This window comes from Chenopodium quinoa, unplaced genomic scaffold, assembly GCF_001683475.1.
Source record: "Chenopodium quinoa cultivar QQ74 unplaced genomic scaffold, ASM168347v1, whole genome shotgun sequence".
NCBI classification, from domain to species: domain Eukaryota; kingdom Viridiplantae; phylum Streptophyta; class Magnoliopsida; order Caryophyllales; family Amaranthaceae; genus Chenopodium; species Chenopodium quinoa.
In genome coordinates this window covers 2,969,583-2,995,804 of record NW_018745324.1, presented here as the reverse complement: position 1 = coordinate 2,995,804, position 26,222 = coordinate 2,969,583, and the positions used below count along the sequence as shown (strand labels likewise).

The 26,222-nt window shown below is 35.5% G+C and overlaps 1 protein-coding gene across 5 annotated transcripts in view; it reads left to right on the top strand.

The window, feature by feature from the left end:
- Nucleotides 1–26,222, top strand: part of LOC110712737 (THO complex subunit 2-like) — a 41,921-nt gene that overhangs the window by 14,078 nt on the left and 1,621 nt on the right. For 4 of the 5 annotated variants that reach the window (XR_002509691.1, XR_002509692.1, XM_021891189.1 and 1 more), the window contains 18 exons: nt 783–978; nt 1,065–1,301; nt 1,411–1,491; nt 1,573–1,692; nt 1,787–1,846; nt 10,906–11,033; nt 14,266–14,362; nt 14,450–14,578; nt 16,218–16,321; nt 16,633–16,813; nt 16,923–17,065; nt 17,301–17,907; nt 17,988–18,092; nt 19,792–19,947; nt 20,040–20,120; nt 20,210–20,611; nt 22,234–23,406; nt 25,263–25,588. Coding sequence is in view for 3 of the 5 variants with exons in the window: in XM_021891189.1 (XP_021746881.1) it covers nt 783–978; nt 1,065–1,301; nt 1,411–1,491; nt 1,573–1,692; nt 1,787–1,846; nt 10,906–11,033; nt 14,266–14,362; nt 14,450–14,578; nt 16,218–16,321; nt 16,633–16,813; nt 16,923–17,065; nt 17,301–17,907; nt 17,988–18,092; nt 19,792–19,947; nt 20,040–20,120; nt 20,210–20,611; nt 22,234–23,406; nt 25,263–25,588 (4,326 nt within the window). In the remaining 2 variants the exon portion in view is untranslated. The remainder of the gene's footprint in view (nt 1–782; nt 979–1,064; nt 1,302–1,410; nt 1,492–1,572; nt 1,693–1,786; nt 1,847–10,905; nt 11,034–14,265; nt 14,363–14,449; nt 14,579–16,217; nt 16,322–16,632; nt 16,814–16,922; nt 17,066–17,300; nt 17,908–17,987; nt 18,093–19,791; nt 19,948–20,039; nt 20,121–20,209; nt 20,612–22,233; nt 23,407–25,262; nt 25,589–26,222) is intronic. The other variant, XM_021891190.1, reaches the window with a different exon arrangement.

Sequence of the window (26,222 nt, the reverse complement as noted above, 5' to 3'; positions counted from 1 at the left end):
GGCTATTGCGACCTGATATTTCGGTCATGGAAAGCTTGAAATCCTTTACAATACGGTTGTGATACGGTGATGTGGCTGAGATTTAATAAGATGATCCCTAGGGGCTGGACATACCCATGAATGTGGAGTAATTTTATCGTTGACGTCAGCCCTCTACAGTCTGTTATTTGGTTTTAGATTGTATCACATGCTTTGACTTTTATCAAAAATCATTTGTATGTTAGTGGCTCTTTAACTGATAAAGGTGTGATCTCAAGGCCTTGTAATTTCTTCATGTAAGCTAATGGAACATAATTATTAAAAAATGAGTTGGTATACTCTTATATGCATGTTCTCAATCTGCCTTAGTGTAAGTTAATTTCATACATCACTTATATGTAGTCTTATTCTTTTCCTAGCAGTGTCTATGAAGCATTAGATATTAAGTCATCTCAAAAAGGAAAAAGGCTTTTTATCTGTAGATTTCAATGATAGTATGATGCTATTAGTTATGTTATTGGTAGGCTAGTATTATTCGTATGTTTTACATAATTATTAAAATCATCATCGTCATTAGCACCACCATTATAATAGGTTTTACATAAGTATGACGGTGGTAGTTGTGGACTTTGGGCAATAGTAGTAGTAAGTGAGTAGTTCATGTTTCAAGAGTTTTGGAGACATCTTTTATATTTTTGAAAGTAACATATAGGTTAAGTACTCAACCTGTTAAAGTGCTAATTTTTTTTAGGTCTTAATCCTTTTGTCACTTTTACTGACTTTGTACATTTGATGTATTTTAGGTTGATTGGAAAATCAATTTCCTCAGCATACGATATTGTCCACAAAATGCATCTTGAGAGCTTCATGAATGGTCCAAGACTGTTGGAGAATGCAGATTCTTCAAAAAGCTCTCTCATTCTGCTACCTAAAGAGCTTTTTGAGATGCTTACCTGTGCTGGACCTTATCTGTATCGTGATACTTTATTGCTGCAGAAGGTGAGTGTTTTGTTTGCTTTTGTTCTTCAAGGTCCTTTTTTTTGTTTAAGCTTACTAACAATATGCTGTATGTGTGTTCTGTGAAGATCTGTAGAATATTAAAGAGCTATTACCTATCAGCTCTTGAACTCATTAGCAAGGGGGATGGAGCTCCTGGACCTATTATTGATGTTAATATTAATCCGCGCTTGCATCTAAGAGAAGCAAGGTCAAGAATCGAGGAAGCACTGGGATCTTGTCTGCTTCCTTCATTGCAGTTGGTACCTGCAAATCCTGCCATTGGACATGCAATTTGGGAAGTGATGAGTCTTCTTCCTTATGAGGTGTGGATTATATAAGTAGCCTAAGCTGTTTTGGTTATTTGGCATTCTTTTTGACTTATAATGAATAAGGTTGAATTATGTAGACAAGTGATGCCTTTGTTTTGATTAGGCAAGATATCGTCTCTATGGTGAGTGGGAAAAGGATGATGAACGGATACCTATGATTTTGGCAGCAAGACAAACAGCTAAGGTGTGCCCAATTATATGTTTGAAAATTATCAACTCTAAACAATAATCTATGTCTAATTCAAATTTTGATTTGTATTTCTAGTTGGACACAAGGAGGATCTTGAAACGGCTTGCAAAGGAAAATCTAAAACAGCTTGGTCGTATGGTTGCTAAGCTTGCTCATGCCAATCCCATGACTGTTCTCCGAACAATTGTTCAACAGGTACCTCATTATCTTTTTCTAGCAGCATATGTACTCATTTAGATTACATACAGTAAATTTTTTGGGGAGAGTTTCACTCATATTGCTCTTGCAGATTGAGGCCTACCGAGATATGATCATGCCAGTTGTGGACGCATTTAAATATTTGACACAGGTATGGTTGATCAACTAAGGCCATATTATTTTGTAACACCCCCGATTTACTAGCTAATAATAAACAATAAATTAAAGGAAAATAAATAACCTTTGAATAAAATTGCGGAAGCATACACCTAAATCAGAGGTATTACCGCCACACTCAACAACCTGTCAAGTGTTAAGGCTTACAAAAATCCCAATAATTACAGCCCAATAAATCTAAATGTGCTATTTGTACAACTCTATAAATTAAACTGGTTATAACAAACTAATCGAAACACTTGAGCTCCTTTAGCTACGATCATCTCTTGAACCTGTTACAATCTTAACTGCTCACCATTAAGGACAAATTCCAAAATAAATCGTCGTAGGGCCACCATAAGAAAAAGACATGGCCGCAAACACAAGTAGCACAACAAAATAACACACACGTCCTTCTGAGTAATCATCACATATCAGAGTACAAAGAATAATATAAAATAAGTCCCATTACTAGCTCATCAATTAATCAATGTAGTTCAAAACTACAGTACACAATGTACTCTGAAAATAAACTTTATCAACTCAACCTCGAATAATAATACGAACCTTTACTCAATCAACTCATATAACCCATAAGTGTGCCATGCTCGTTGTTCTATACCTAGCCTTGGACATGGGTGATGGGCGTTAGAACGGTCGTACATTCCACACTCAATCAAACACATTTATTAACAAACACCTTACAAACCAAGCATAATGACAAGTAAGAGTTCGGTCCACAAGGAACGGGATATGATTGCCAAAGATCTTACACTTAAGCTAACTCGAAGTCAATTGGTGAATTGGGGTTCGTCAAGAAGACAAACAAACTATGGTTCTAAATCAATGAATTAAAGATACTAGGGAATGAGATCCACTCAACCAAGGCAAATAGGCAAACGGGGAGTAAAATAGACAAGATATAGCAAGGACTATATGTAAAATCAACCTCATGCAATTAGAAAACAACTCACACTACTAAGCTTAGATTCCTCATTAGTTTAGCAATAGATGATACATAATCAAATTACAATAAGTAATGACGTACTCAATTTACACTTCCATGTCAAATTAGGCATATCATACTATCAAGCTCCTTAGTCAAGGGTAGCTAAACCTATCATGAGGAACTAACAAGCAATCTCATATAATCAATTTAATTGCAATACAAACATCAATGCTTCTCCCACATTTGCATAGTTAACCCAAAAGGTCGGGCTTCACCCAACCCCTAGCAAGAAGACTACTCACAACTCATGTTTATCAACATGCCATCAAGAATTAGGGTTCTAAATACTTCAATAATTGGGGAAAAGTGGTTAACAATTGAAATAACTATCATCCAATAACAAATTACCAAGAACTAAGAAGATTTAAATAACATGCAAATACCAAATAAAATCTGAAATTAAAAGGAAAAAGGTTGGAGAAATTACTAATTGAAGCTTCAAATGTTGAATACAAATTGCCAAACTTTGAGAATAATTCTTGAATTTCACTAATACAATGATTTAATTTGATGAAAACTAAGCTAAATTAATCCTAAGGAATGTTTCAAACTAAGAGTGGTTTCTGAAAACTAGGCTACTGTCCTTCTTCTCTCTTTTTTAAACGATCTCCAAAAGGACCTTAAATAGTCCGTACAAAATTGGCTGAGATCGGGAAAAGGTCCGACCGAACTCTGGGTAGGTTCGGTCGGACTCAGGGTAGGTTCGGTCGAACCCTGTGTAGGTTCGGTCGAACCTCCCTGATCCTTGTTTGGTTGAACTTTTGAGGTTCGACCTCTCCTGCAAAATTGCTGAAAACTGGTTTGACACTGCCTTCACTGCACCATGAGGTTCGGTCAAACTTTTAAAAAGTTTGACCACACCAAGGTTCGACCGGACCTTTCAGAGGTTCGGCCACACCTCCTCTTGCACTTCCTTTTCTTGCTTCCTCTCCTTCCCTTTTGCTCCTCTTGCCTTTGTCCATGGCTTCCATACTTGGCCAAGGGGCCTCCCACCGTGCATAGGACCGTCATGGAACCTGCAGAAGATACCAAAGTTCACGAGAGCATGGGGATGATAAAATAATGCATAAAGATTATCAAAATAAGCGCAAATAAGCATTACTTTTCATCAACACAAAAAGAAGCCATAAGAGGATAATGAGGTGGAAAAACCTAAGAAAAATAAGAGGAAAAAGACCTAAATACTACCCCTAAGAGTGACATAAATGTCACTCATCAATAGGTAATTCGAATAAAACCAACAAGTATAAAAAGTTGAATACTCTCAATAATAAGAAAACACCTTGAACCAGACCACATACGAGCCAAATTCCCACTGTAGGGGACCATAGTAAAATAAAGGAAAATTTCACATTTACTACCATGGAAAACACCCGTGTTCACCTTTGCTACCCCTTTAATTTTTTATTTTTTATTACTACCACACAAACACACTAACTGTTAAAATCACTACCACTTAACGGAATCCGTTAGGATTTCCGTTAAGTTTATTAAAAAAAAAATTAAAAAAAATAATAAAACAAAAAATAAAAGCCAGCCACCCAAAAAACCCTAGCCCTCCCCGTCAGCCACCCTCCCCCTGCCGGCGGCCAGCTCCCAAAGATGCGGCGGCCGGCGTTGGAATCGAACCCCTCCACTTCCCCACCCAAAACCGACAACCCTAACCCTTATTTCCCTGCCCGAAACCACCACCACCGACACCACCGTAACCCCCAAACCCGGCGACGCCCCATACCACCACCACAACACCATCCTAACCCCCGACCACCACCACCTACGTGCTTTCCCACGAACCCACTGCCAGACCACCACCACCCATAAACCCACGAACCCACTCAAACCCACGAACCAAGACCACCACCTACCGAAACCACCAAACCCAAACCGGTCGGAATGGGTCTGGGATCGGGTTTCGAGGGAAAGGGGCTGGGATCAAGGTTTGAAGGGGAAGGGGCTGGAATCGGGGTTTGGGTTGGGTTTTCGAGGTGATCGGGGCGGGAAAGGGGCCGTTTTCGGCAGCCTTGGTGGTTGTGTGAAGGTGAGGAGGTGTTGGTGGCGTTTGGGAAGGAGGTGGGCTGCTGGTGGAGTTCGTGGCTGCCGTGGGCTTCTTTGGCCGTCGGCGTTGATGGGAAATGGAGGTTGGATGGTGGCAATGACGGTGGTTGAAGATGCACCGGTGGCTGTGAGGTGGTTGGGCTCTACTAACGGAAATAGTAACGGCATCAGTGAAATGGTAGTGATATCAAAATTTTTGGTGTTTGTGTGGTAGTAATATAAAATAAAAAATTAAAGGGGTAGCAAATGTGAACACGAGTGCTTTCCCAGGTAGCAAATGTGAAATTTTCATAAAATAAATAAAGATTGTACCTCATTCTTCACTCATGATCATTATCTCATTACCAACATACCAAGGACTAGGTCTATAACGCTAAGCCTCAAACCAAGAACAAAATAAATAATTCTCAACCTTTTGATCTCATACTTGATCAAATAATCATTCACAAATTAATTTATAATATCTCAACAATGGCACGGTTCCCAAATAACATAACAATTCGAACTCGATTCAATCATAGTATGTCTCAACCCTTATAGGGCAATAAAACTAATACCCAAATATAATAAACTCACAACCCAAAAATAATACTCTGCAATGGTAACCTTTAAACCTCAAAAATAATACCCAAATATAGCAACAACATTAAAAAACCCTAGAAATAATCAATCATAAACAATAAAAGTAATACGATACTCATATCCAATCAAATCATACGATATCATATATCTTAGTTTTAAAAAGCGCAAGGCGCACCAAGGCGCAAATGGTCCTTGCAGCCTAGGCGCGAGGTGCTGGGGCGCAAGGCAAAGGCGCGCGCCTTTTGTATGCAAGGCCCATGTATTTATATATTTATTTCAAATTATTTTTTACTTTGATAGTACTTAATACCAATTGAAAAGATTCATAATAAATTAAGTTACGATATATTTAAAGCTAAGGTAGTCTGAAGTTGAAAAAATGTCCATCATTCTTCAATTTATAACTTAAATCTTAGTTATTTTCCTTGAGGCGCAAAGGCGCGCCTTACTAAAGGCACTTTGAGGCGCGTGCCTTTCGTAGGTGACTGAGCCTCACCTAGCTAAAGCCCATTTCCCATAGCCTGGGAGTGAGGCGCGCTTAGGCGCGCTTTTTAAAACCAAGTCATATATACGTACACAATCACAGATAATAAATCATACAATTCACACATAAGTATACAAAATATAATACAAATTAAACAACTCCAATATAAGGTTCGTGTGATTACGTATAACAAATAATAAATAACGAGTGTGATTACCTTTCAACAAATAACAATCAAATCACAATATTCAAGGCAAGGTATATGGAGCACCGTTGCAATTTGCGAGCTTTGACTATACAAATCCAATGGAGTTTGGAGAATAATGAAAGAAAAACTTTTATGAATAATCAAGTTTGGGGTTGGGTCATGGAGGTCACGCACAAGATACCTACGGCAAACCCCCCCCCCCCCCCCCCTTTTTTAATAAAAATATGTTTTGAGAGGTAAATAATATTTTTAGGGTTAAAAATAGTTTATATACGTTTTGAATTGTACAATGGTATTTAAACAAGATAGGGTTTTAAAACTTTACGAAGTCTAAATAAAAAATATGAGATAGGAAAAGTTATGTAATAAATAAATATTTTTGTAAAATATTTTATATAAAATCATAAAATATTCGGGTATTACATATTTTTTATTTTATTGCATACCCTCCTTAAGGTTGTTATTGTCTTTCTGAGAGCAGAATTTGGAGCTTTGTGCTGTGTGGGTTATGTGGTGGGGTTACTAAACTTTTGATTTTGGATGACTATATTCCTAACTGTAAGACCAATACATAAAACTGAAATAGTTGGAAGTTAAGATCAATTTAACAAATTAGTTTAAATATTGTGACATCATACAAATTTTCTTTTTGAGTCTTTAAGCAAGAGCACAAGGATTACTTAGGTTTGTTAGAATTAGCACTAAAACTAAGTTTAAAGTTATTACTTTGATTAATTATTAAATGGTTTGAGTTAGCAATCTCAAAAGTCCAACACGGTTAGTACAACATGAAAACAGGAAATATTTTTGGTTTGGTTGTGAAGGGGCAATGTAGATGAGCAAGAAGTGGTTCTTTGAAGGGGGAAGCAGTTTAGTATGTGACCTACCCGTGTCCAACCACGACCAACCACGACCTACCTGTGGCCAACATTTGTTTGGATGTGGCTTTGGCATGGAAATGAGTTTTCTTATGGATGAATTTCTCGCTTGTTTGCTATTAAGTTTCCATAGTTTTGTTTATTTAGGACTAAAGTAGTTATATTGTATTTAATTGTAATTAATTTAGGAAGATAATATTTAGTTACTTAACATCCTTTGAATTCTAGATACCATTGACTTAAGAATGCATAAGACTTGTTGAAGGGTTAGGTCTTAATGCCCTACAAAAAGGGATCATGGTTCTTTTCTTTTCAATGCACATCAGGGCCCTCCTTGAGTTATAGATTGTATGAATTATTGGGTCCATAACATATAACAACGGTGGTGGTAAGTTAAATAGAGAGAAGAAGGGGGCGGTGGTGCGGTAAAATGAAGGAGAGTGGCGGTGGTAAAGAAGGGGTCGCGACGAGTCAATGTGGTGGTGGTGAGTTGTGGTTATGAAAGTGAATGTGTACATGGTGTTGCAAGGATGAGAGAAGAAAGATATAATAAATTACCAAACAACATTCCATATCAAAGGAAGTTACATTCCCTCTTCATCCCTTTCTTTAACTCATTCTCTTTCCCTTTGTTTAACCAAACGCCCCCTTAGTGGTCTTCAGTGGCATGGGTTAAGTGTTGTTGATAATTGTAATTGATTCGTGATCGTTGGTGGATTTATCCCTTATTAGTTTTTTCCCCTACTACTTTTGATGGGATTTTCACATCAAAGGTTATTTGCCATTATCTTTTATATGACTCACATTAATTATCAATAATCTATACTAATAGACCAATGACACGTGTCATCTCCTGTTGTGTTCATAATTTTTTTTTATTTATTAAAAAAAAATCTATTTATTAAGGAAACAAATCATTTATAAATATAATATGTTTTTATAAACATTCCATATTAATGTAGTAATTATAATATTTATAATAAAAAGATTTCACAAATCTTTCCAAACAAAAATAGGCATCTATAAACCAAAATTTATTTTCTTAAAATTATTTGTGACCTGTTTTACAATAAGAAAAAAGGTTACTTAGATTTTTGCCTACTTTTATTTTAGTTGTGTATTAGAAGTTACAATTAAAAAATGCATAAGCCATATCAACCTATTGCATACTTTTATAGTTTTATTATTCCTTGACTAATAATTTATGATTATAATACTTGTCGACTAATCCCTCTGTTTTTAAGTACTTGCTCCATTTCTACTTTTTGTACTATTCATGTGTCCTACTTTGACTTATTTTTGTGACTTATACGTAAGAGAATATATAGTCTTGTGGGTATTTCTTGGAATCGTCTCAATGAATAGATAATTAATTTTCAATTATTAGAATTTATAATTATTGATAATTAAAGATATTATTGATAAAAAATTAGTATCGACGTATGTGTTTAGGAGAAATGTTGCAAGTATTTAAAAACGGAGAGCGTAATAATTTATAACTATAAATCAGCGTGCATGGCAAGGGATCTTACCTATTTTGTTATATAATATTGCCTATTGATTGTGTGTTGGCTTCCACTATTCTCAACACAAATTACAAGGGCATCAAGCCTAGTAAGCAAATTACGTGCTTTTCAAAATAGACAAGTATGATAATCAAATTAAAGGATACATTTGAATTAATCAGTATGATCAATAAAATAAGGATAAGAAGAATTGAAGCTGTGAGGCGGTTTAATTTGAAAATAAATGAATTGATAAGGGCCCTAAGAAATTATGAGTTGTTGTCTAGGATTCATCATTCGAATGAGCCTTGAAATTACTTGGAGGAACATAAGGTATTGTGAAATCAGGGTTTATCTGAAATGTGTTGAACTCTGGTAACTCATAAATTCTAAATTGACGTGGGGGTTGATCATACAGATATAGGAAAACTAGTTTAAATGTGCTTTTAAAAAATGTTGCCTTCCACTGTGCATGGAGGCTTTGCTCACAGTCCTCACGCAATGTATAAATAAATTTGTTTTCTTATTTTTTTTTGTAATTATAATTTAATATATAAATAAAGTAGGCATTTTTGGGAAGTATTTGGGGTGCCACTTAAGCAAAAGTATTATTTTAACTAATGAAAAATTAGATTTATATTTTATTATGGAATTAAAAAATTCATTCGCCATAAGCATTTTTCGGAAGCATTTGGAGTGCCACATAAGCAAAAGTATTATTTTGACCATTGAAAAATTAGATTTATATTTTATTATAGAATTAAAAATTCATTCGCCATATCATTTTTCGGAAGCATTTTGTGGTGCCACATAAGCAAAAGTATTATTTAGACCAATGAAAAATTAGATTTATATTTTATTATAGAATTAAAAATTCATTCGCCATAGGCATTTTTCCGGAAGCATTTGAGGTGCCACATAAGCAAAAGTATTATTATGACTAATGAAAAATTAGATTTATATTTTATTATAATATTAAAAAATTCATTCGCCATCTATGCAAAAGTAATGAATGAGATTTAAGAATTATTTGAAAACATCAAATAGTAATTTATGGTTTAAATTGTTTGAAAAACTAAAAATTATCTTTTGATATTAGGATTTAAATTATTTAAACAACTAGTTAAAAATTATCTTTTGATATAAGTGATATTTTCATAATTTATTTCTATAAACTTAAGCAAATAATGACTGAGAAAAATTAATCAAATAATTTTAAAATTAATTAAAAAAATCTACCTTACATTTAAGTACACAAAATTAGAATATTAGATATTAAGATATTACAAAAAATATTTACAAAAAAACTGATCGCATGGGCTGAAAATCTAGTTTAATCTATTTTAGCCCTAGTAAGGCTCATAAAGAGTAAAAGTATTGGGTATTTTGGTGAATTGGACTGACTTTTTAACAATTCTTTGACGCCTTTTTTTATTTATTTATTTTTATTTGAATCAATTTGAGTAGGTCTCCTTTTTATTTATTTATTTTTTTAAAGGAATTGTTTTACCTTCCCTCCCACCGCCGAGTTTTGGGTGGTTGAGTTGAATTTGTTGTATTAATTATATGTGGGGTTTGTTGGAAAGATTACTATCTCTGTTACTGTGGACGGTTCCAAAGACTCCTAGACAAAATTTGTTTGTGAGTGTTAAATGGAGAGAGAAAGATAGAAATGCATGTGATGAGGGGGGGGGGAGAGAGAGAGAGAGAGAGAGAGAGAGAGAGAGAGAGAGAGAGAGAGAGAGAGAGAGAGAGAGAGAGAGAGAGAGAGAGAGACAACTGAAAGGGAAAGAAAATATTTGTTGCAATATTGCAAATAAATATGACACATCCATTTTTGGCAAGTGTTGCAAATAATATGAAACGGTGGTAGTATATAAAAAAGAGACAGTGGCTTAATTGTTGATTTAATAGTATTCGTGGGGACCATAAGAGGAGTGATGCGCTGGAAAAATGTAGAGTTTTACATTAACAAAAGGGGCCGCCTTTGGAAACTATTGCATATTAAAAAACAAGGAGTAAAGTTGTATCATCAGACATTATGCACGGACGAGGGAGAGAGAATTTCTAGGTGTCTACAATTGAAATCTTGTAGATTGATCTGTACTTGGGTGTCTGTTATGAGAATAATGCTCTTTCCTATTCAATTTATTTTGTGACATCCTTGATTTGATCTACTCTTGGCTGTCACTGTTTGTAAAACTTGGGGATATATTACAATTTAGGTTGGTTTAGATATTTGGTTGTCTTCCTGTTGAGGTAATAGAATTGTATTTCTATACATTTACCGCTGCTCTTCTGGTTTTATATCTTTTCAAATTATTTTCTTGCAGTTGGAGTATGATGTCTTGGAATATGTTGTGATAGAGAGACTGGCGCAAAGTGGTCGTGAAAAGCTGAAAGACGATGGGCTTAACTTGTCAGATTGGCTTCAATCTCTGGCTTCATTTTGGGGACATCTGTATGTGTGTTTTTTGCCTTTTTTATTTTATTTATTTATTTATTTTTTTTTTTTTTTTTGTGTGTGTGTGTATTCTGTTCCCGAAAGTTCCACTCGCTTTTGGTTTTGGGTTGAAGTAAATTTGACTCACTTTTTCTTTATTCATATTTTTGTCAAACCCCTTTTACTACCTTACCTCTCTTCCCTGCACTATTTACCCCTTTCTACACACTGTCACTTATTTTATTTAACTTTATTTGTTACATCCACCTGCTTGTTACTCAATTCTCTTCGTTTTTTTTTATTGTTTTTTTATTTTTTTTTCAATTTTTTTTTTCTTTTTTCTTTTTTTTTGTCCTTTTTCTTACACCCATTCACTTTTAAAAAAAATTCCTAGAAGCAAGAGTCTACATTACGTAGTCAAATGTTCATAATGGAGGGAGTATAATATTGTATATGTGCATATTTCTGAAAATTCTGATTTCAAGGTTTTTTTAGTAGTGTTCGATAGAAGTTCTTTTCAAATATACTTTTTGCTGGAAATATTCATATGATTTGTCAATGAAAGCTTGCCCCCTGTTAATCTGCTATGAATCATAAGACTGTATATGTGACTATGACTGACAGCTGGAAGTTACTATGGGTATATTAGTTTTATTACTGGAAACATGTTTCAGCATCCCAAATCTCGTGTAAATTCCCTGGCTGATTGTTATAGACTAAGATTAGTCTATTACACTGATATCCTTTCAATGCTTGCTTCTAGGCATATCTGAAGTGTAAGGTCACACAGCATTGTTGATAAATAATTTCCTTGCAGAGGGTATCAGGATGATAATTGGTGGCTTGGCAAGAGAGCTTCCTTATTACTTGTTATGGCTTCTCAAACTTCCCACTAGGTGTTTTTGGCTTGCTGCTATGTGATTAATGTCTGAGGTGGGGTCAATGGAATTTCCGGGCTTCTCTTTCTTAATGGTCTACTTTTAAAATTAAGTCCATGTTATGATCAGGTTTCAAGATGTCAGATCTGTTTGAGGAATTGAAGTATTGCTATATTTCTGGACTGTATGAGCTGTAGTGTTTCTGCTGAATGAGATTAAATGAAGCCCATATGAGAAGGGCTGTTGATCCTCATACAGTTGATGTAGATACTTTGAGATTTGTCACTGCTGGAAATAAATACTTGATGGAGCCGTTTTTAGTAAGTGGGTGCACTTGTGCTGGTAAATATTTTTTGCCTTTGGAGTGGACTCAAAATATAAAACCAACATCTGCTCTCCATCATGTTTCTTTGGTTTGTAGTTTTGGCCTCTTTTTTCCCACCAAAAAATCTCGTGGTTAAGTCCCAAGAGAGACCTTGCTTTTGTTTAAGGGCATTCCTTTATAAAAAGTGGCACTCAGACTAGATATGCAGAGAAGTGGTTGGTGGTCTGTTCAATTTCTTACATATGGTGGTAATTTCCAAAAATCCATTCTTCATTGCGTTTCTGAAAGTATTAAGGTATTCCAGCTGTAAGTGTGCCAGCCTAGGAATGGAAAGTTTGTTTTGGATCCATTACTTCTTAAGGGTTCAGTAGGCTGGCTAGTGGTGAGTTTATTTCTTCTATTTAAAGGCACCTTATTTGGCTGGTTGGCTTTGTATCTTTTTGGGAAATGGTGTGCTTGTGTTAACTTTCTTCTACAAGTGGGTGGCACTTCACAGGAGGCTTCCATTTATTGGTGTATCAACAAACTCTCTGACCATATTCGAGTTTGTAGATCATTTGAAGGAAGCTCATAGGAATGAGTCCTAACATTCTTCTTTGAGCTTGACTTGTGAAATCGTGGGGTAGATGATCTGCCTACTTTTACAATAGACATGAAGTCCTTCTGAAGCGAAGAAAGGAGTGAATTGGATATAATTCAGTAATTAAAGAGCCCTTTAATTTTTCTTGTTACTAACTCTATATTAAACCTCCGTACTTCCTGGTTTGACGAGCTATTCATAAAACCCTAAATATATATGAGTGATAAGAGCCAATGGCTTTGGATGTCAAAGATTTAAGGTCTTCTAGTGTTACATCTTCTAGTTTTATTGTTGTGTTGCTCTTGGTTGAGAAGATATACAGAGGTGCTATACCAGTTGGTTTTTGTGATTATTACTATTCTTCTTCTGCTCTCCTTTATCATGGCGTATAGATTAACTCCATCAAAGAAGGAGCTGAAGTGTGTTTTGAAAAAGCAATTATTATTGAATTTTGGAAGGATGGGATTTTTGGATCTGTCAACCAAACAAAATTTAGGTTGTTGAAGTATGATGATATATTCATACAACACTGACTGCAAGAGAACAACTGGGGAGGTTAACTATCTGTTCACTATTCCATGTCGGAGTCCTTGTTTGTTTCATTTGGAAATCCTGGTGAAATTTTCTTAACGTTGTGTCTTTTTGACATAAATAAATGGATAATATGTGGGGTCTTGTTTGATTTGCTGCTAGTTTTGTAGTATCTACTTTTATAATTCAGCAAATAGTGTTACTAGAATTATTTTCTACATTGCCAAGTGTAAAAAATAGTGTGTAAAGAATAGCTGAGGTAATATTTACCATCAAAGTACACCGTATGATGTATTCTTTGAATCATGTTCCTTTATACTATTTTGGGCTATACTTGGTGAAACCCTTTATTTAATACATCCTCTGTTTCTAAAATATTGAAGGTTGTACTTTAGACAATATTCTACAGTCCTCTTTGAACTAAATATTGGGATTTACATTCAAGGAAAGTCATAGTCATGCGAGGTCTTGTTGAATTACTCGCAAGTATCAACTTTTTATAATTGTTATCATTATGTAATTAAATATTAGAGGTTAGAGGTGTTTTGGGAAGCTTGATTTTCCAATGTTGGAATATTATGAGAATGAAAGAAGTATTTCTTTGTCATTGAATAAAATTCTGAATTTTGTTAATGCAGTTTAATATTCAACTGGAAAAACATTTGATTAAATTGTTGACTTACCAAAGTTAAGCTATTGCACATAACAAAAGACTTTTCCTTGTAACAGTATAGCTGAGCTTTTTTTTGCATATATATGTTACATCAGCCTCATCTATCTGTTGATGCTTTTTTGATGCACTCTTTAACAGACTGCTTTGTTTTTCTTACTTTAACATCATTAGCACTTACAAAGTTGTAGTTATAGGATCTAATTTTTGTTATTACCATGCTTTTTTCATGCCTAAATTTGTTCCTGATTTGTTGATTGTTACAGATGCAAGAAGTACCCTTCAATGGAGCTGAGAGGTCTGTTTCAATACCTTGTCAATCAATTGAAAAGGGGTAAAGGAATTGAACTACTTCTACTGCAGGTATACTTTATAACGTTTCAAAGAAGTCTGTGGACATGAATAATATTAAAGAGCCTTTTTTCATACATCTGGTAATGCTCTTTCTAGGAGTTGATACAACAAATGGCAAATGTTCAATACACGGAAAACATGACTGAGGAGCAGCTGGATTCCATGGCAGGTGGAGAGACTTTGCGATATCTAGCCACTTCTTATGGCATTAGCCGAAACAATAAGGTGATGATTCTAGAGATGGTTTTTCTATTTGAGAAAACAAGTGTAATCTGGTAAAGTATTACTAAGAGTGTAAGCTATTTTGGTAGAAGAAAAACTGAACACATGTGAACTTTTAATATACTAAGGCTTTATAAGAATTCTTGTTTTGAGGCAGTGATTAATTTTATGTTATTATTATACTATGTATAAATAAATAATTGAACAAAAAAGAATAGTTGTAAACTTGAAAGGGGGTGCTTTTGTAATTTTGCCCCATGATAATGCATAGAGCTGGTGGTTCAGGAACCATTATTATGCAAAGTATTCAGGTAGATTCATTTGCATCCCTTATCTGGACCTTAGTTACGGTTTAATATGAGATATGGTTCATTCGAAAGCTGTTTAACAGTGATTGTTTTCTTTATAAGATTGTATTAAATAAATTTATTATGATTATTGAAGAAAATTCAATTCCTGGATGTTTTGTTGTCCTACAGTACATTTTTGATGGATTAACTAACCAATAACTTGCATTTATATAGGTTGTTCTGTTGTATCTTTGGGGGTCTGGTTTCTCTTTTTTTTAACTTGTAGCTCTTTGCAAAGCTAATGCCGTCTTGTTAATTTTGACCTGTTGAAGTTACTACCTAGTTCACTGATTGGCTCTTTGACTTTGACTTTTAACTTTTGTTTTATTGGTTTTTGCTCTAGTCAGCTTATCCTTTTGGTTTTTCAAAAAATTTATGCACTGAAAAGAGTCGCCTGTTTACCTGATAGGTTGTGATAGGGGGGGGGGGGGAGGGGTTTTTGGCCTTGTTATTCGTACAAAATTAGAATTGTCAGACATGTATACATCTTCAAGTGCTAAGACACAGGTATTTGTGGTGAAATTTAGAGCTATGAAGCATGGGTATGACGACTTTATGTCGTTTCCAATATCAGGCACGGGAGGGGGATGGGTACAAGTCGGGTGCACTGGAAATATGTGCCCAGGATGTCTCTTGAACAAGGGGAAAAATTAGATACAACGTTATTATAAATATTGTGGTAGGTTGGTATTTTCTTCCCACTCCAGAGTTTATTATAAAGGAGTATTCCTTATAAGTATTATCATAGTGATCACTATAGAAGTAAAAAAATATACGTGAGAAACAGATGTGATGGAGATCCCTCTACGGCAAGAGTCTGTATTGAGCCACTAACATTGAACCCAATGCCTGAATTGCTGTCTTGATAATAGGTTAGTTCTTTGCATTTGGTCAGAACTCAAAATTTTTAAACCTCTGCTCGTTCAAGTTTCCACCAAAGGGGGCTTTGTGTTACGACGTTATTTCATGGATTATATTCTTGATTCTAGCGATCAGTCTTTAGAATGTTTTTATCAATGATCTTCTCACTTGTCTTAAATTTGGTGCCTTCATCTGATATTATTTGTTAGGAGTCTCTCTGTTCTGTTGACAGTCTCTCCTTTTATTCCCATTCTGTTTTGTTGTTTAGTTATCGCTTGCTTTTGAGCAAACTTAGATGGTTTTTACTTTGTATTTCTCATTCTTTCTGCCACCAATCAATCTGGTTATTCTAGCGAAGTGTAATTTTATCCACCTGGGGACTTATTGGAGATGCTGACGTGTATTCGTGTTGACTATCACATATCTTGCAGGCACTAGTCAAATCTACTAACCGACTGAGGGATTCCTTAGTTCCAAAGGAAGAACCAAAGCTGGCTATCCCTCTGTTGGTGCTAATTGCACAGCACCGTTCTCTGTAAGCCATTCTTCTCTGCAGTGAAGTATTTTCTTTACTTTCCTTTGTTAGGCTGAGTGTTTACTTTTAGTACCTGGGTTGGTGTTTTCTTTAGCAGGTACACTTTACCAAATGTATCTTTAGTTGGGCACTCATTGTGTTTTAACCTTCTGCTAGTTATTTCTTTCTTGTACAAGGTTTACATGTCCTTGCTAAATTGTTATCTTTCTTTTCTTTTCTTTTTTTTTTTTTAAATTGCCTTTTTCCTTTATTTATTTATTTATTTTTATGTTAAATCGTGTGGTGTTTCCTTTATTGATTTACTTTTGCAGGGTTGTTACCAATGCAGATGCACCTTATATAAAAATGCTTAGTGAGCAATTTGACAGGTGCCATGGGGTACTCCTTCAGTATGTGGATTTTCTTTGTAATGCTGTCAGTCCAGTAACTGCATATGCACAACTAGTACCTACTCTTGATGATCTTGTTCATCTATACCATCTTGATCCAGAGGTATGTCCACTCTTCAAGATGACGAGGGCAGAGGATTTCAATAATTGGTCAATTATTACTGTTTTATATAGTTTTATATATAATTAATACATTGTGTTACATGTTGTAGGTTATCTTCTTGATCTATCGACCAGTTATGAGGCTTTTCAAGTGTAAACATAGCTCTGTCTCTTGGCCTTTATGTGATCGTGATGTGCCAAGTGATGCTGGCGAACTGGTTTTGGATCTTGGACCTCCACGCAATCCAGTGAGGTATTACTTTCTCATTGCCTGTATCATTTGGTTTCCAGTTGACCAGCTGTGGTGTGCATTTTAAATTTGTGATGTCTTTTTTCTCATTGTTGACAATTGTGCCCTCTCTACTGCTATGAGGTTCTGATCAACACCTTTGATCCTCACGCCAGAATGCTATCCTTTTTATTTTTTTAATTTTTATGTTTTGTATATTTTGAAAATCCAGTGCATCAATTGATTGTAAATTCTGCAGGTGGTCTTTTCTTCTCGATACAGTTAGAACTATGTTGCCAGCTAAAGCATGGAACAGCCTGTCTCCAGATTTGTATGCAACTTTCTGGGGTCTGACATTATATGACCTTTATGTTCCTCGGAGTCGCTATGAATCTGAGATTGCAAAACAGCATGCTTCCCTAAAGGCTCTGGAAGAGCTCTCTGATAATTCAGGCTCTGCAATCGCCAAACGGAAGAAAGATAAAGAAAGGATTCAAGAGTCATTGGATCGTCTCACAAGTGAGCTCCAAAAACATGAAGAGAATGTCGCTTCTGTGCAAAGGAGGCTTGCAAATGAAAAAGATAAGTGGTTGAGCTCTTGTCCTGATACATTAAAGATAAACATGGAGTTTCTACAGCGATGTATTTTTCCACGCTGTATTTTCAGCATGCCAGATGCTGTTTATTGTGCAAAGTTTGTCCATACTCTTCACTCCTTGGGCACACCTTTTTTCAACACAGTCAACCATCTTGATGTTTTAATCTGCAAAACTTTACATCCAATGATATGCTGCTGTACTGACTATGAGGCTGGTAGACTTGGCAGATTTTTGTTTGAAACGCTAAAAATTGCGTACCATTGGAAGGTAGCTATTTTACTATAATTTATATAATTTTGTTGTTTGCTCCCGATTTGGATTTTAATATGTTGGTTGTTTGGTTTCAGAGTGATGAATCAGTCTATGAACGTGAATGTGGTAACATGCCTGGGTTTGCAGTTTATTATAGATACCCCAATAGTCAGCGGGTTACATATGGCCAGTTCATTAAGGTGAATTTCAACCTAGGGCTGTGATGGGTTCTTGTTTATTTCGGTATTCTTAAATTTTGGCTTGAGAGAATTTGCTTATGTTGACGCACATGTGTTCACAAACCAATGCACTGGACACTTGTGTTTTTAGTTGAACTAGTTGTGGATATGTCTTCCTCAATACCCCTCCTCCCTCATCTGCACCTGTTTATTTTTGTGTGAAAGTGTGAGGGTTACATAAGGAAAATACCTAAAACACAAGCTACATGGTGTGACTTAGCCTAGACAAAATATATGTATATATGATAAAGTCAAACAAAATAATTTAATAAGTTCCTACAGGCTCACAAATGCATATAAGATAAGTTTAAATATGGTTAGACGAGTCGAAGTAATAACTCCCTTAACAAATTAGTTGTTTAAATAGAGGAGAATAGGGTGGGTGGAGGGGGGGGGGGGAGATAGATCATGTTGAATAATGTAGAGTTTTGAATTAGTGATTTTTTTAATAATTTTTTTATTTAAAATTTTTTACCAAAGCCTCGAGTTATGAGCTTATTGGCCATGTTTGGTAATTGGCTTTTTAATGGCTTTTTGGTTAGCTTTTGGCTTTTTTAGGTGGTCAAACAGCAAAAAAATGTGTTTGGTAATTGGCTTTTTAGTCAGCGAAAAAGCTGGCTTTTAAGCCAAAATGAAAAAGCTCCTTTGAGTAGCTTTTTTGTTGGCTTTTGGCTGGTTGGCCCACAAATTATCTAATAAACAACCAACAACCAACAATTAATTTACCAAACACTTTTATAAACACCCAGCTTAAACAACCAATTTCAAAAGCCATTATAAACAACCAAACATTCCAGCTGGTCAAACAAGCCAAGTGAACCAGCCAACCGCCAACAGCCGTTTGCCAAACAAGGCCATTGTCTTCATACCCCTTAAAATTTTCCATATACGATATACCCCCGAGTTTTTACAAAAATGCATTCTATAATAATAACGACTTTGAGTGAAGTTTTTATTATGCCTTTGAAACCACCCCCGATCCCTTATCTCACCCTCAGATCTCCTTCCCCACCCCTTCCTTAATAATATGATTGATTTCGGGGTGGGGGAAGGAGATCTGGGTTTCGGTGGTGCGGGAGGGGGGGGGAGAGTGTAGTTTCGGGGGGTAGTGGAAGGTAGGGAGAGGGTGGTTGCGGGGATAAGGGAATGTAAGTGAGGTGGTTTTGGGGCATAATTTAATCTATTGACGAACATAGTTATCTATTAATAGTCATTAAGGGTACATAATGCATTTTTTAAAAAAACTTGGGGGTATATGGTGCATTTAAATAAATTCCAAGGTATATGATGAATAAACTGGAAACTCGGGGGTACATGAAGAAAAAATCGTTTTATTTATTTATTATTTTTTCTAATTTTGAATATTGTGAAGAGTTGTAAATTATTAAGTCTAAGGCAGGTAAGAGCTGTAACTATCTTTTTTTTATTGCTTATTCCATGTATATAAAACAGTCAAGCTTCATCTTCTAATCCTCACATTTCACCTTTTATTTTTGTGTAAGCTATGTCGATCCATAGCATTCTTTTATTATGACGTCTTCTATTTGGTGATTGGCGGTGACTAATGTTTCCTTGAAAAGCCACTAACCGTTGTGTATGGTAGCTATTTCCTTGCTTTATAATAGGACAGGATACTCATTTGCATTTTCTTAATGTAAAGGTGCATTGGAAATGGAGTCAAAGAATCACCCGACTGTTGATACAGTGCTTGGAATCTGCAGAATATATGGAAATTCGAAATGCACTCATCGTGTTGACAAAAATAACAAGTGTATTTCCAGTTACTAGGAAAAGTGGAATTAACATTGAGAAACGAGTGAGTAACACAATCTTTGAACATTTCTATATTTGTAAGTTGATGTTTGTACAAATACATTTTAAAGTGTAGTTTTCTTGCCTTTTCTATAGGTGGCAAAAATTAAAGGTGAAGAGAGAGAAGATTTGAAGGTTCTAGCCACTGGTGTTGCAGCTGCTTTAGCTGCTAGAAAGGTAAATAAATTGGGCAGTGCAATGGAGTAGCTCATAGTCACTCATTATCTTAAATAATTGGAATTTTTACAAAGTACATTCGATTTCAGCCGTCATGGGTTACTGAAGATGAGTTTGGGATGGGATATCTTGAACTGAAACCTGCACCGTCTGTCGCTCCAAAATCTTCCACAGGTAATGGTGCTTCTCAAAGTGAAACTACTGGGGGAAGAGTTTCCTCTGAAGCTCAGCCTTTGGATTCAGGGAATTCCCTGAAAGATCAAGCATTTCGAGTGAAGATTGCAGATGCCAAGTCAGAAAGACCTGAAAATGTTTCAGGAAATGCTAAAAAAGGTGGTTCAATTGCAAATGGGTCAGATGTGCAGCCAACAGGAGCGCAGGTGGGAGTGTCACGATCAGTAGATAGTCAAAAGCAGGTAGATGAGCCTTTAAACAAGACTGGGGATGAAAACAATGCCAAAAAAGTGTTAAAGTTATCTACAGACAGTGAGGTATTGCCTGTATTCTCCCTTAATCGTTACACCAGTCCTTGGTATCCACTTAAATTGGAAATGAAGTATTAACTTGAAGCAGAAACATTTATTAGTGGCTTTCTGTAACCTTAGTTACCTTAATCTTTCAAAAAGTATCTCACTTAAAGCCTGGCATCTTGGTAAAAGAACCTGTTCATATTATTGTCTAGCTTCCTTGGTATGCACTTTCTAATTGGTCTCTTAGTCCAGTGCTGAGAAAGCCAAGATTATTACCTCATTTCTATGGTAGCATTTCCATACATTAAGTGTTTCTAGATCTTGCCTTAGTTGACATCATGGTTTTTAGAATCATGATTTGAAACTTAGAATGTTATGATTCTATGTTCTCAAAATATGCATCAATTGCCTGATCCTGATTCAAGTAGTGTTGTATAATTTTAACATTGTAGAATCTTAGGATCCTATGATTTATGATTCAATTCTACAATAACAACCTGTGATGAAATTACTTCTAATGTTATTAACTAATTAGTTTCTTGTATGATTACATGATCTGGAATTAATTGTAACAAATTCAGAGCTACAAAGTACAAGCAAGCCATGTATATTACTCTATACCTTTAATACCTTAACATAAAGAGTTGATGTTGTCGGTGCTAAAAATATGATATAAGAAAGATAGAGCGGCTAACAGAAAGAAAGTTTTTGGGCAAGACCTGCATACTTAATATTCAATGGTATAATGATATTTTTAACAAATTCATATAATCTTATTATGTTCTGATTTTAAATAGCTTTAGCAATCCGAAGTATAGTCCTGATTCTGACAACTTTGCAAGGCATACAATTAAAGTAGATGCAACGAGTTAGTATGTTGTGTTCTGAACACTAGCAGTTGTAAAAATTCTCTTTTTGCAGAGCACTCCTTGTGAGTCGTGTCCTGAACTCTAGTAGTTGGTATGTGTGTGTATTTCCATTCTTTTGGTAAAAATGCTTCTTGTAGATTTTAGTTTATCCATAAACTTGTTTTTGATTCACTAAACAAATCGCTTCCTTATGGCTGCAAGCCTGCAAATTCATTTTTCTCTTGAGTTATGGGAAATATCTACCTGTCGTAACTATCATGCCTTGTTTGGGAGCATTTGGGTTAGATCATTAATAAGATATTTGTTTAAGAAGTCTTCCAGGATACGCCATAACTTTAGTCAATTAAGGCGTTCAACATTGGATTTTCTTGACTTCTTTAAGTCTTACTCGTTCCGTTTTTAAATACTTGCTCCATTTCTCCATGCGCGAAGTTTTAGGAGAAATTAGAGAAAGTAATAAAATACAGAGGTAGTGGGGTTGGTGGAAGAATAAAAAATTGTAAAAACCCAAAAGTAGTGGAGAGAATTGAAGGAGAGAGAATATGGAATTAATATTGTTGGGTCCACTTGGTGAGAGAAATTAATTAAATATTGTAAAAGCTTTCCAAATAAGGAAATGGAGCAAGTATTTAACAACTGCCGGGAAAGGAAAGTGGAGCAAGTATTTAAAAACGGAGGGAGTAGTTAACAAATTCTGCACAGATCCTGATCTATCATCCCTTGATTATCAAAAAAGAGAAAAATTAATGTCTGATTTGGATTATGTTTGTACAGCAAAAAACTGCTGCTAAACGTACCTCAGCTGGAGCTGGTTCAAAGCAACTTAAACAAGAGCTTAAAGATGAGGCAAAGTCAGCCAAGGTTGGTAGCAGAACAGGTGGTGCTTCAGCAAGTGATAGAGATCATGGAAGCCATCTTATAGAAGGCAGGCAAACTGGGCAAGCTGCTGTTTTGTCTGCATCTGTTGTAAATGGTAATTCAGCTCCTTCATCTAAAGGCTTGGCATCTTCCACTAGAGTTGACTTAGAAGCTAGTGAATTGAGGGGAGAAGTTGGATCCACAAAACCCTCTAATTTAAGGGGTTCTTTGAGGGATGATGGCACAGATCAATCTGATTTTCCTCGGCCTTCACATGCCCGTTCAGCTCACTCTCCGAAGCATGATACTGGTGGGAGGGCTGTAGAAAGACAACAAAAAAGAACTAGTCCTGCAGAAGAACCAGATAGGCTACATAAACGGAGGAAAGGTGATTTTGATGTGAGAGATACGGATGTTGATCTTCGATTAGCCGATCGGGAGAAAATAGTTGAGCAAAAAGTTATCGACAAATCCTACTCTTCAGAGTTGGATAAGTCAGGGACTGAGGAATCAGCTTTAGGTTGGGTTGCTGATAAACATGTTGATAGGACAAAGGAGAAAAATAGTGAAAAATATGAGAGGGACTACAGAGATAGATCCGAGCGCAGTGATAAACTCCGGGGTGATGATATTTCTGAAAAGGCGAGAGACAGATCAATGGAACGGTATGGAAGAGAGCGCTCTGTTGACAAAGTACCAGATCGAAGGATTGAAAGGGGTTTTGATGGCCTTAATGACAAAATCAGGGATGAAAGAAGCAAGGATGATAGAGTTAAATTGCGTTACAATGAAGTATCTGGTGATAAATCTCATAATGATGATCGGTTTCATTGTCAGAATTTGCCACCTCCACCCCCTTTACCACCTCATGTGGTTCCACAATCTGTAAATGCTAATCGAAGAGATGATGATGCTGAAAGAAGATTGCCAACCACTAGGCATGCCCAAAGGCTTTCCCCTAAACATGATGAAAAAGAACGTAGACGGTCAGAGGAAAGCCTGTTGACTGTGCAAGATGATTCCAGGCGTAGAAGAGAAGACGAATTCCGAGATAGAAAGCGTGAAGAACGGGAGATTTATTCGATGAAGGTATGTAATGACAATCAATCATTTGCTGTTACTAAAGTCTTAATTGACTAATTATTGCAATGAATTTTAGCTAATTACTAAAAATGATTACAAAACAGCTAGCAAGGAAAATACTTCTTTTATTCCACATTGACCATTTATATTTGTAAATCTCATTATGTAAATGTTATAAAATGCTGATATTTAGATGTATAAATTGAGATGAATCTAAAAAGATCCCACATGTTTATATTTATTTATGTATAAATCACAATAGACGGTCAAAGAGAGTTCGTGAATAGTGTATAGTCAACATGGAGCAATAATTGTGGAACAGAGGAAGTATCATCAGCTAAACTAGGCGATTTTGGCCTTGCTATATGTTTAATATTATGTGTTGCTCTTTGATGTTGCTTTAGTGGGGATGGCTGCTTGCCATCGACGAACTTGAGATGTGTCAAAAACATGCTTAGCGCAATTATAATATTATATGCTTTACTTAATCTGTAATACAGCCATAAAATTTTCTTTATTTGTTACTTGATCTGTAATACAGCCATAAAACTTGCCGTAAGGCACATGTGTAGTTGCCTATATCTTTCATTAATCATTTTTCTTTTATTTATCTATATATATTTATCTTTTTTTCCCCCTTCATTCTTTTGCAGTACTAAGTACTATATTAAGAGGGAGAAGTGACAAAAGGGAAAATATGAGTGACAATTAATAGAAAGCTGGGAAAAATCAAGTTCAATGAATTTCATTCATAAAAGATACATATGGGCAACAAACCTTTTTATACTACCATGTTACTGGATTTTTTCAGATTACCTACAACAAAGCCTTAGTCCCAAAATGATTTTGGGTCGCTAACATGAATCGTCATAAAGAGCCGTCCGATGCATTATTGACCTATTCAAAACAGGATATTACATTTATTGACCTATCAGTTTTTCCTACGTGTGAAATAACGAGCTTTTTGGTGTATTCAATAGCATGGCTCTGGTGTGTATCATTGAGACTGTCATTAAGCAGCCTATCGCATAACAATATGTGAAGAATTAATTATTGGATACATAATGTGAAATGAGCTGTTCAGTACAAGACTTGTGTTTCTAATTCTGTAAATTTCAAAAATAGTATTAAGTAATAACGTAATGTTTTTATCGAATTCATCTTGCTACCTACTTGTCCAATCTGTTTCTTGTGCATCTTGGCTACTTCTGTTAGTTTCACTATTTAGGGTTTTTGTAGGTGCTATATCTGGTAGGTGGGTGTTTTGACATCGTCACTTGAATGAGCTAGTTTATTACCATGCAAACTTGAATGGGCTAATGACTAAGTTGTGGGGTTTCTGGTATGACATTTGTTCTTTTTTGTGCAATGTCTGGCAAACATAATGGATTCACTTAACATTACTGATTTCTAAAATATTTATTGAAATGAAATGAGCTTATTAGGAAATCATAAAGACCATAATTCCATAACAATGTTACGCATTGATTAATGTGGAACTCAATAGATGTAAATTATCTGTACTGAAAAGGATTTCTGAATGCTTGCGTTTTGTTACGTCCTGGTTTTTCATATTAACTGTTTATTGTGTCATATCATATTGGCAATTTGGCTAATGTTGAATGACTAATTATTTAATTGTCATTCCATAATGGTATTTTTGGCCATTAGCTATTAGATACGAATACTAGGTTGAATTTAGTTTTTTGTGGCCTTGTAAAAAGGCATTTGATACATTGAAAAGACAGAAAAATGAGTCCCTTGACTCCCTTCTTTGCTGCTAATTTTTCTTTTCAAGGTTACTTTTATGCGTGCCTCATTGCATTCTGCTACGAAATGACCTAATATCTTCATTGTTGAAGGTAGAGGAGAGAGAAAGGGAGAAGGAGAAAGAAAGAGAACGGGACAGGGATAGAGCAAACCTTTTGAAAGAGGAAATTGATTCAACTGCAGCCTCAAAAAGACGGAAACTTAAAAGGGAGCATATTCCTGGTGGGGAACCTGGTGAGTATTCCCCTGTTGCTCCACCACCCCCAATTTCCATGGGCATTGCACAGGCGTATGATGCCAGGGAAAGAGGAGATCGAAAAGGTACAATGGTTCAGCGTCCAGCATACTTTGAGGAACCAGGTATGAGGATGCATGTAAAAGAACCACCAAGCAAGATGGTACGACGTGATGTTGACCCGTATCCTTTTTATGTCTTCTGCGCGTTGATTTACAAATGTTACCAGATTTTTTTCGTAATTCTTTGTGCACTCTCATGTTAGTCTTTTTGAATATAATCCCCACTTTATGTTATTTATGCTAAGGCTTCACGTGGAAATTAAGAATGTTAATAAAAGTGAATAGTAAATTGTAAGAGTGAGAGTGAGAAAGATCAAGTGAGAACTAGAGAACTGTTTTTGAACGCATTGGAAATTTTGATAGTAGTGACTTTTTGGAAATTCAAATTAGTAAAGCCTTAAAAAACATTAAGGAGAAGAGTATGTTAAAGATGAAGTGTTTTAGCCATTATACAAATAAAATAATTAATAAGGTAGAAAATCATACTCCTTTATAAAGTAGAATGTATTGCGAAAATCTGTCTTTTCTTTGCGTGCTCTAGTCTCGTTGCAGCTATTATGACTGCGATTATATCATAAATTTACTAGGGAGCCCAATTAGAAGAATGAAGAACTGTAAAAGCTTGCTGACTACTGAAGAACTTAGTTTTCTCTTTGAAGGTTTGGGAAGCCAGTTCTAATTCTACTGTGCTCTAGTGTTTGTAATCTCTAATAAAAATTACCGTGTTTCTATGGATAATTACTGCATTCTTTATC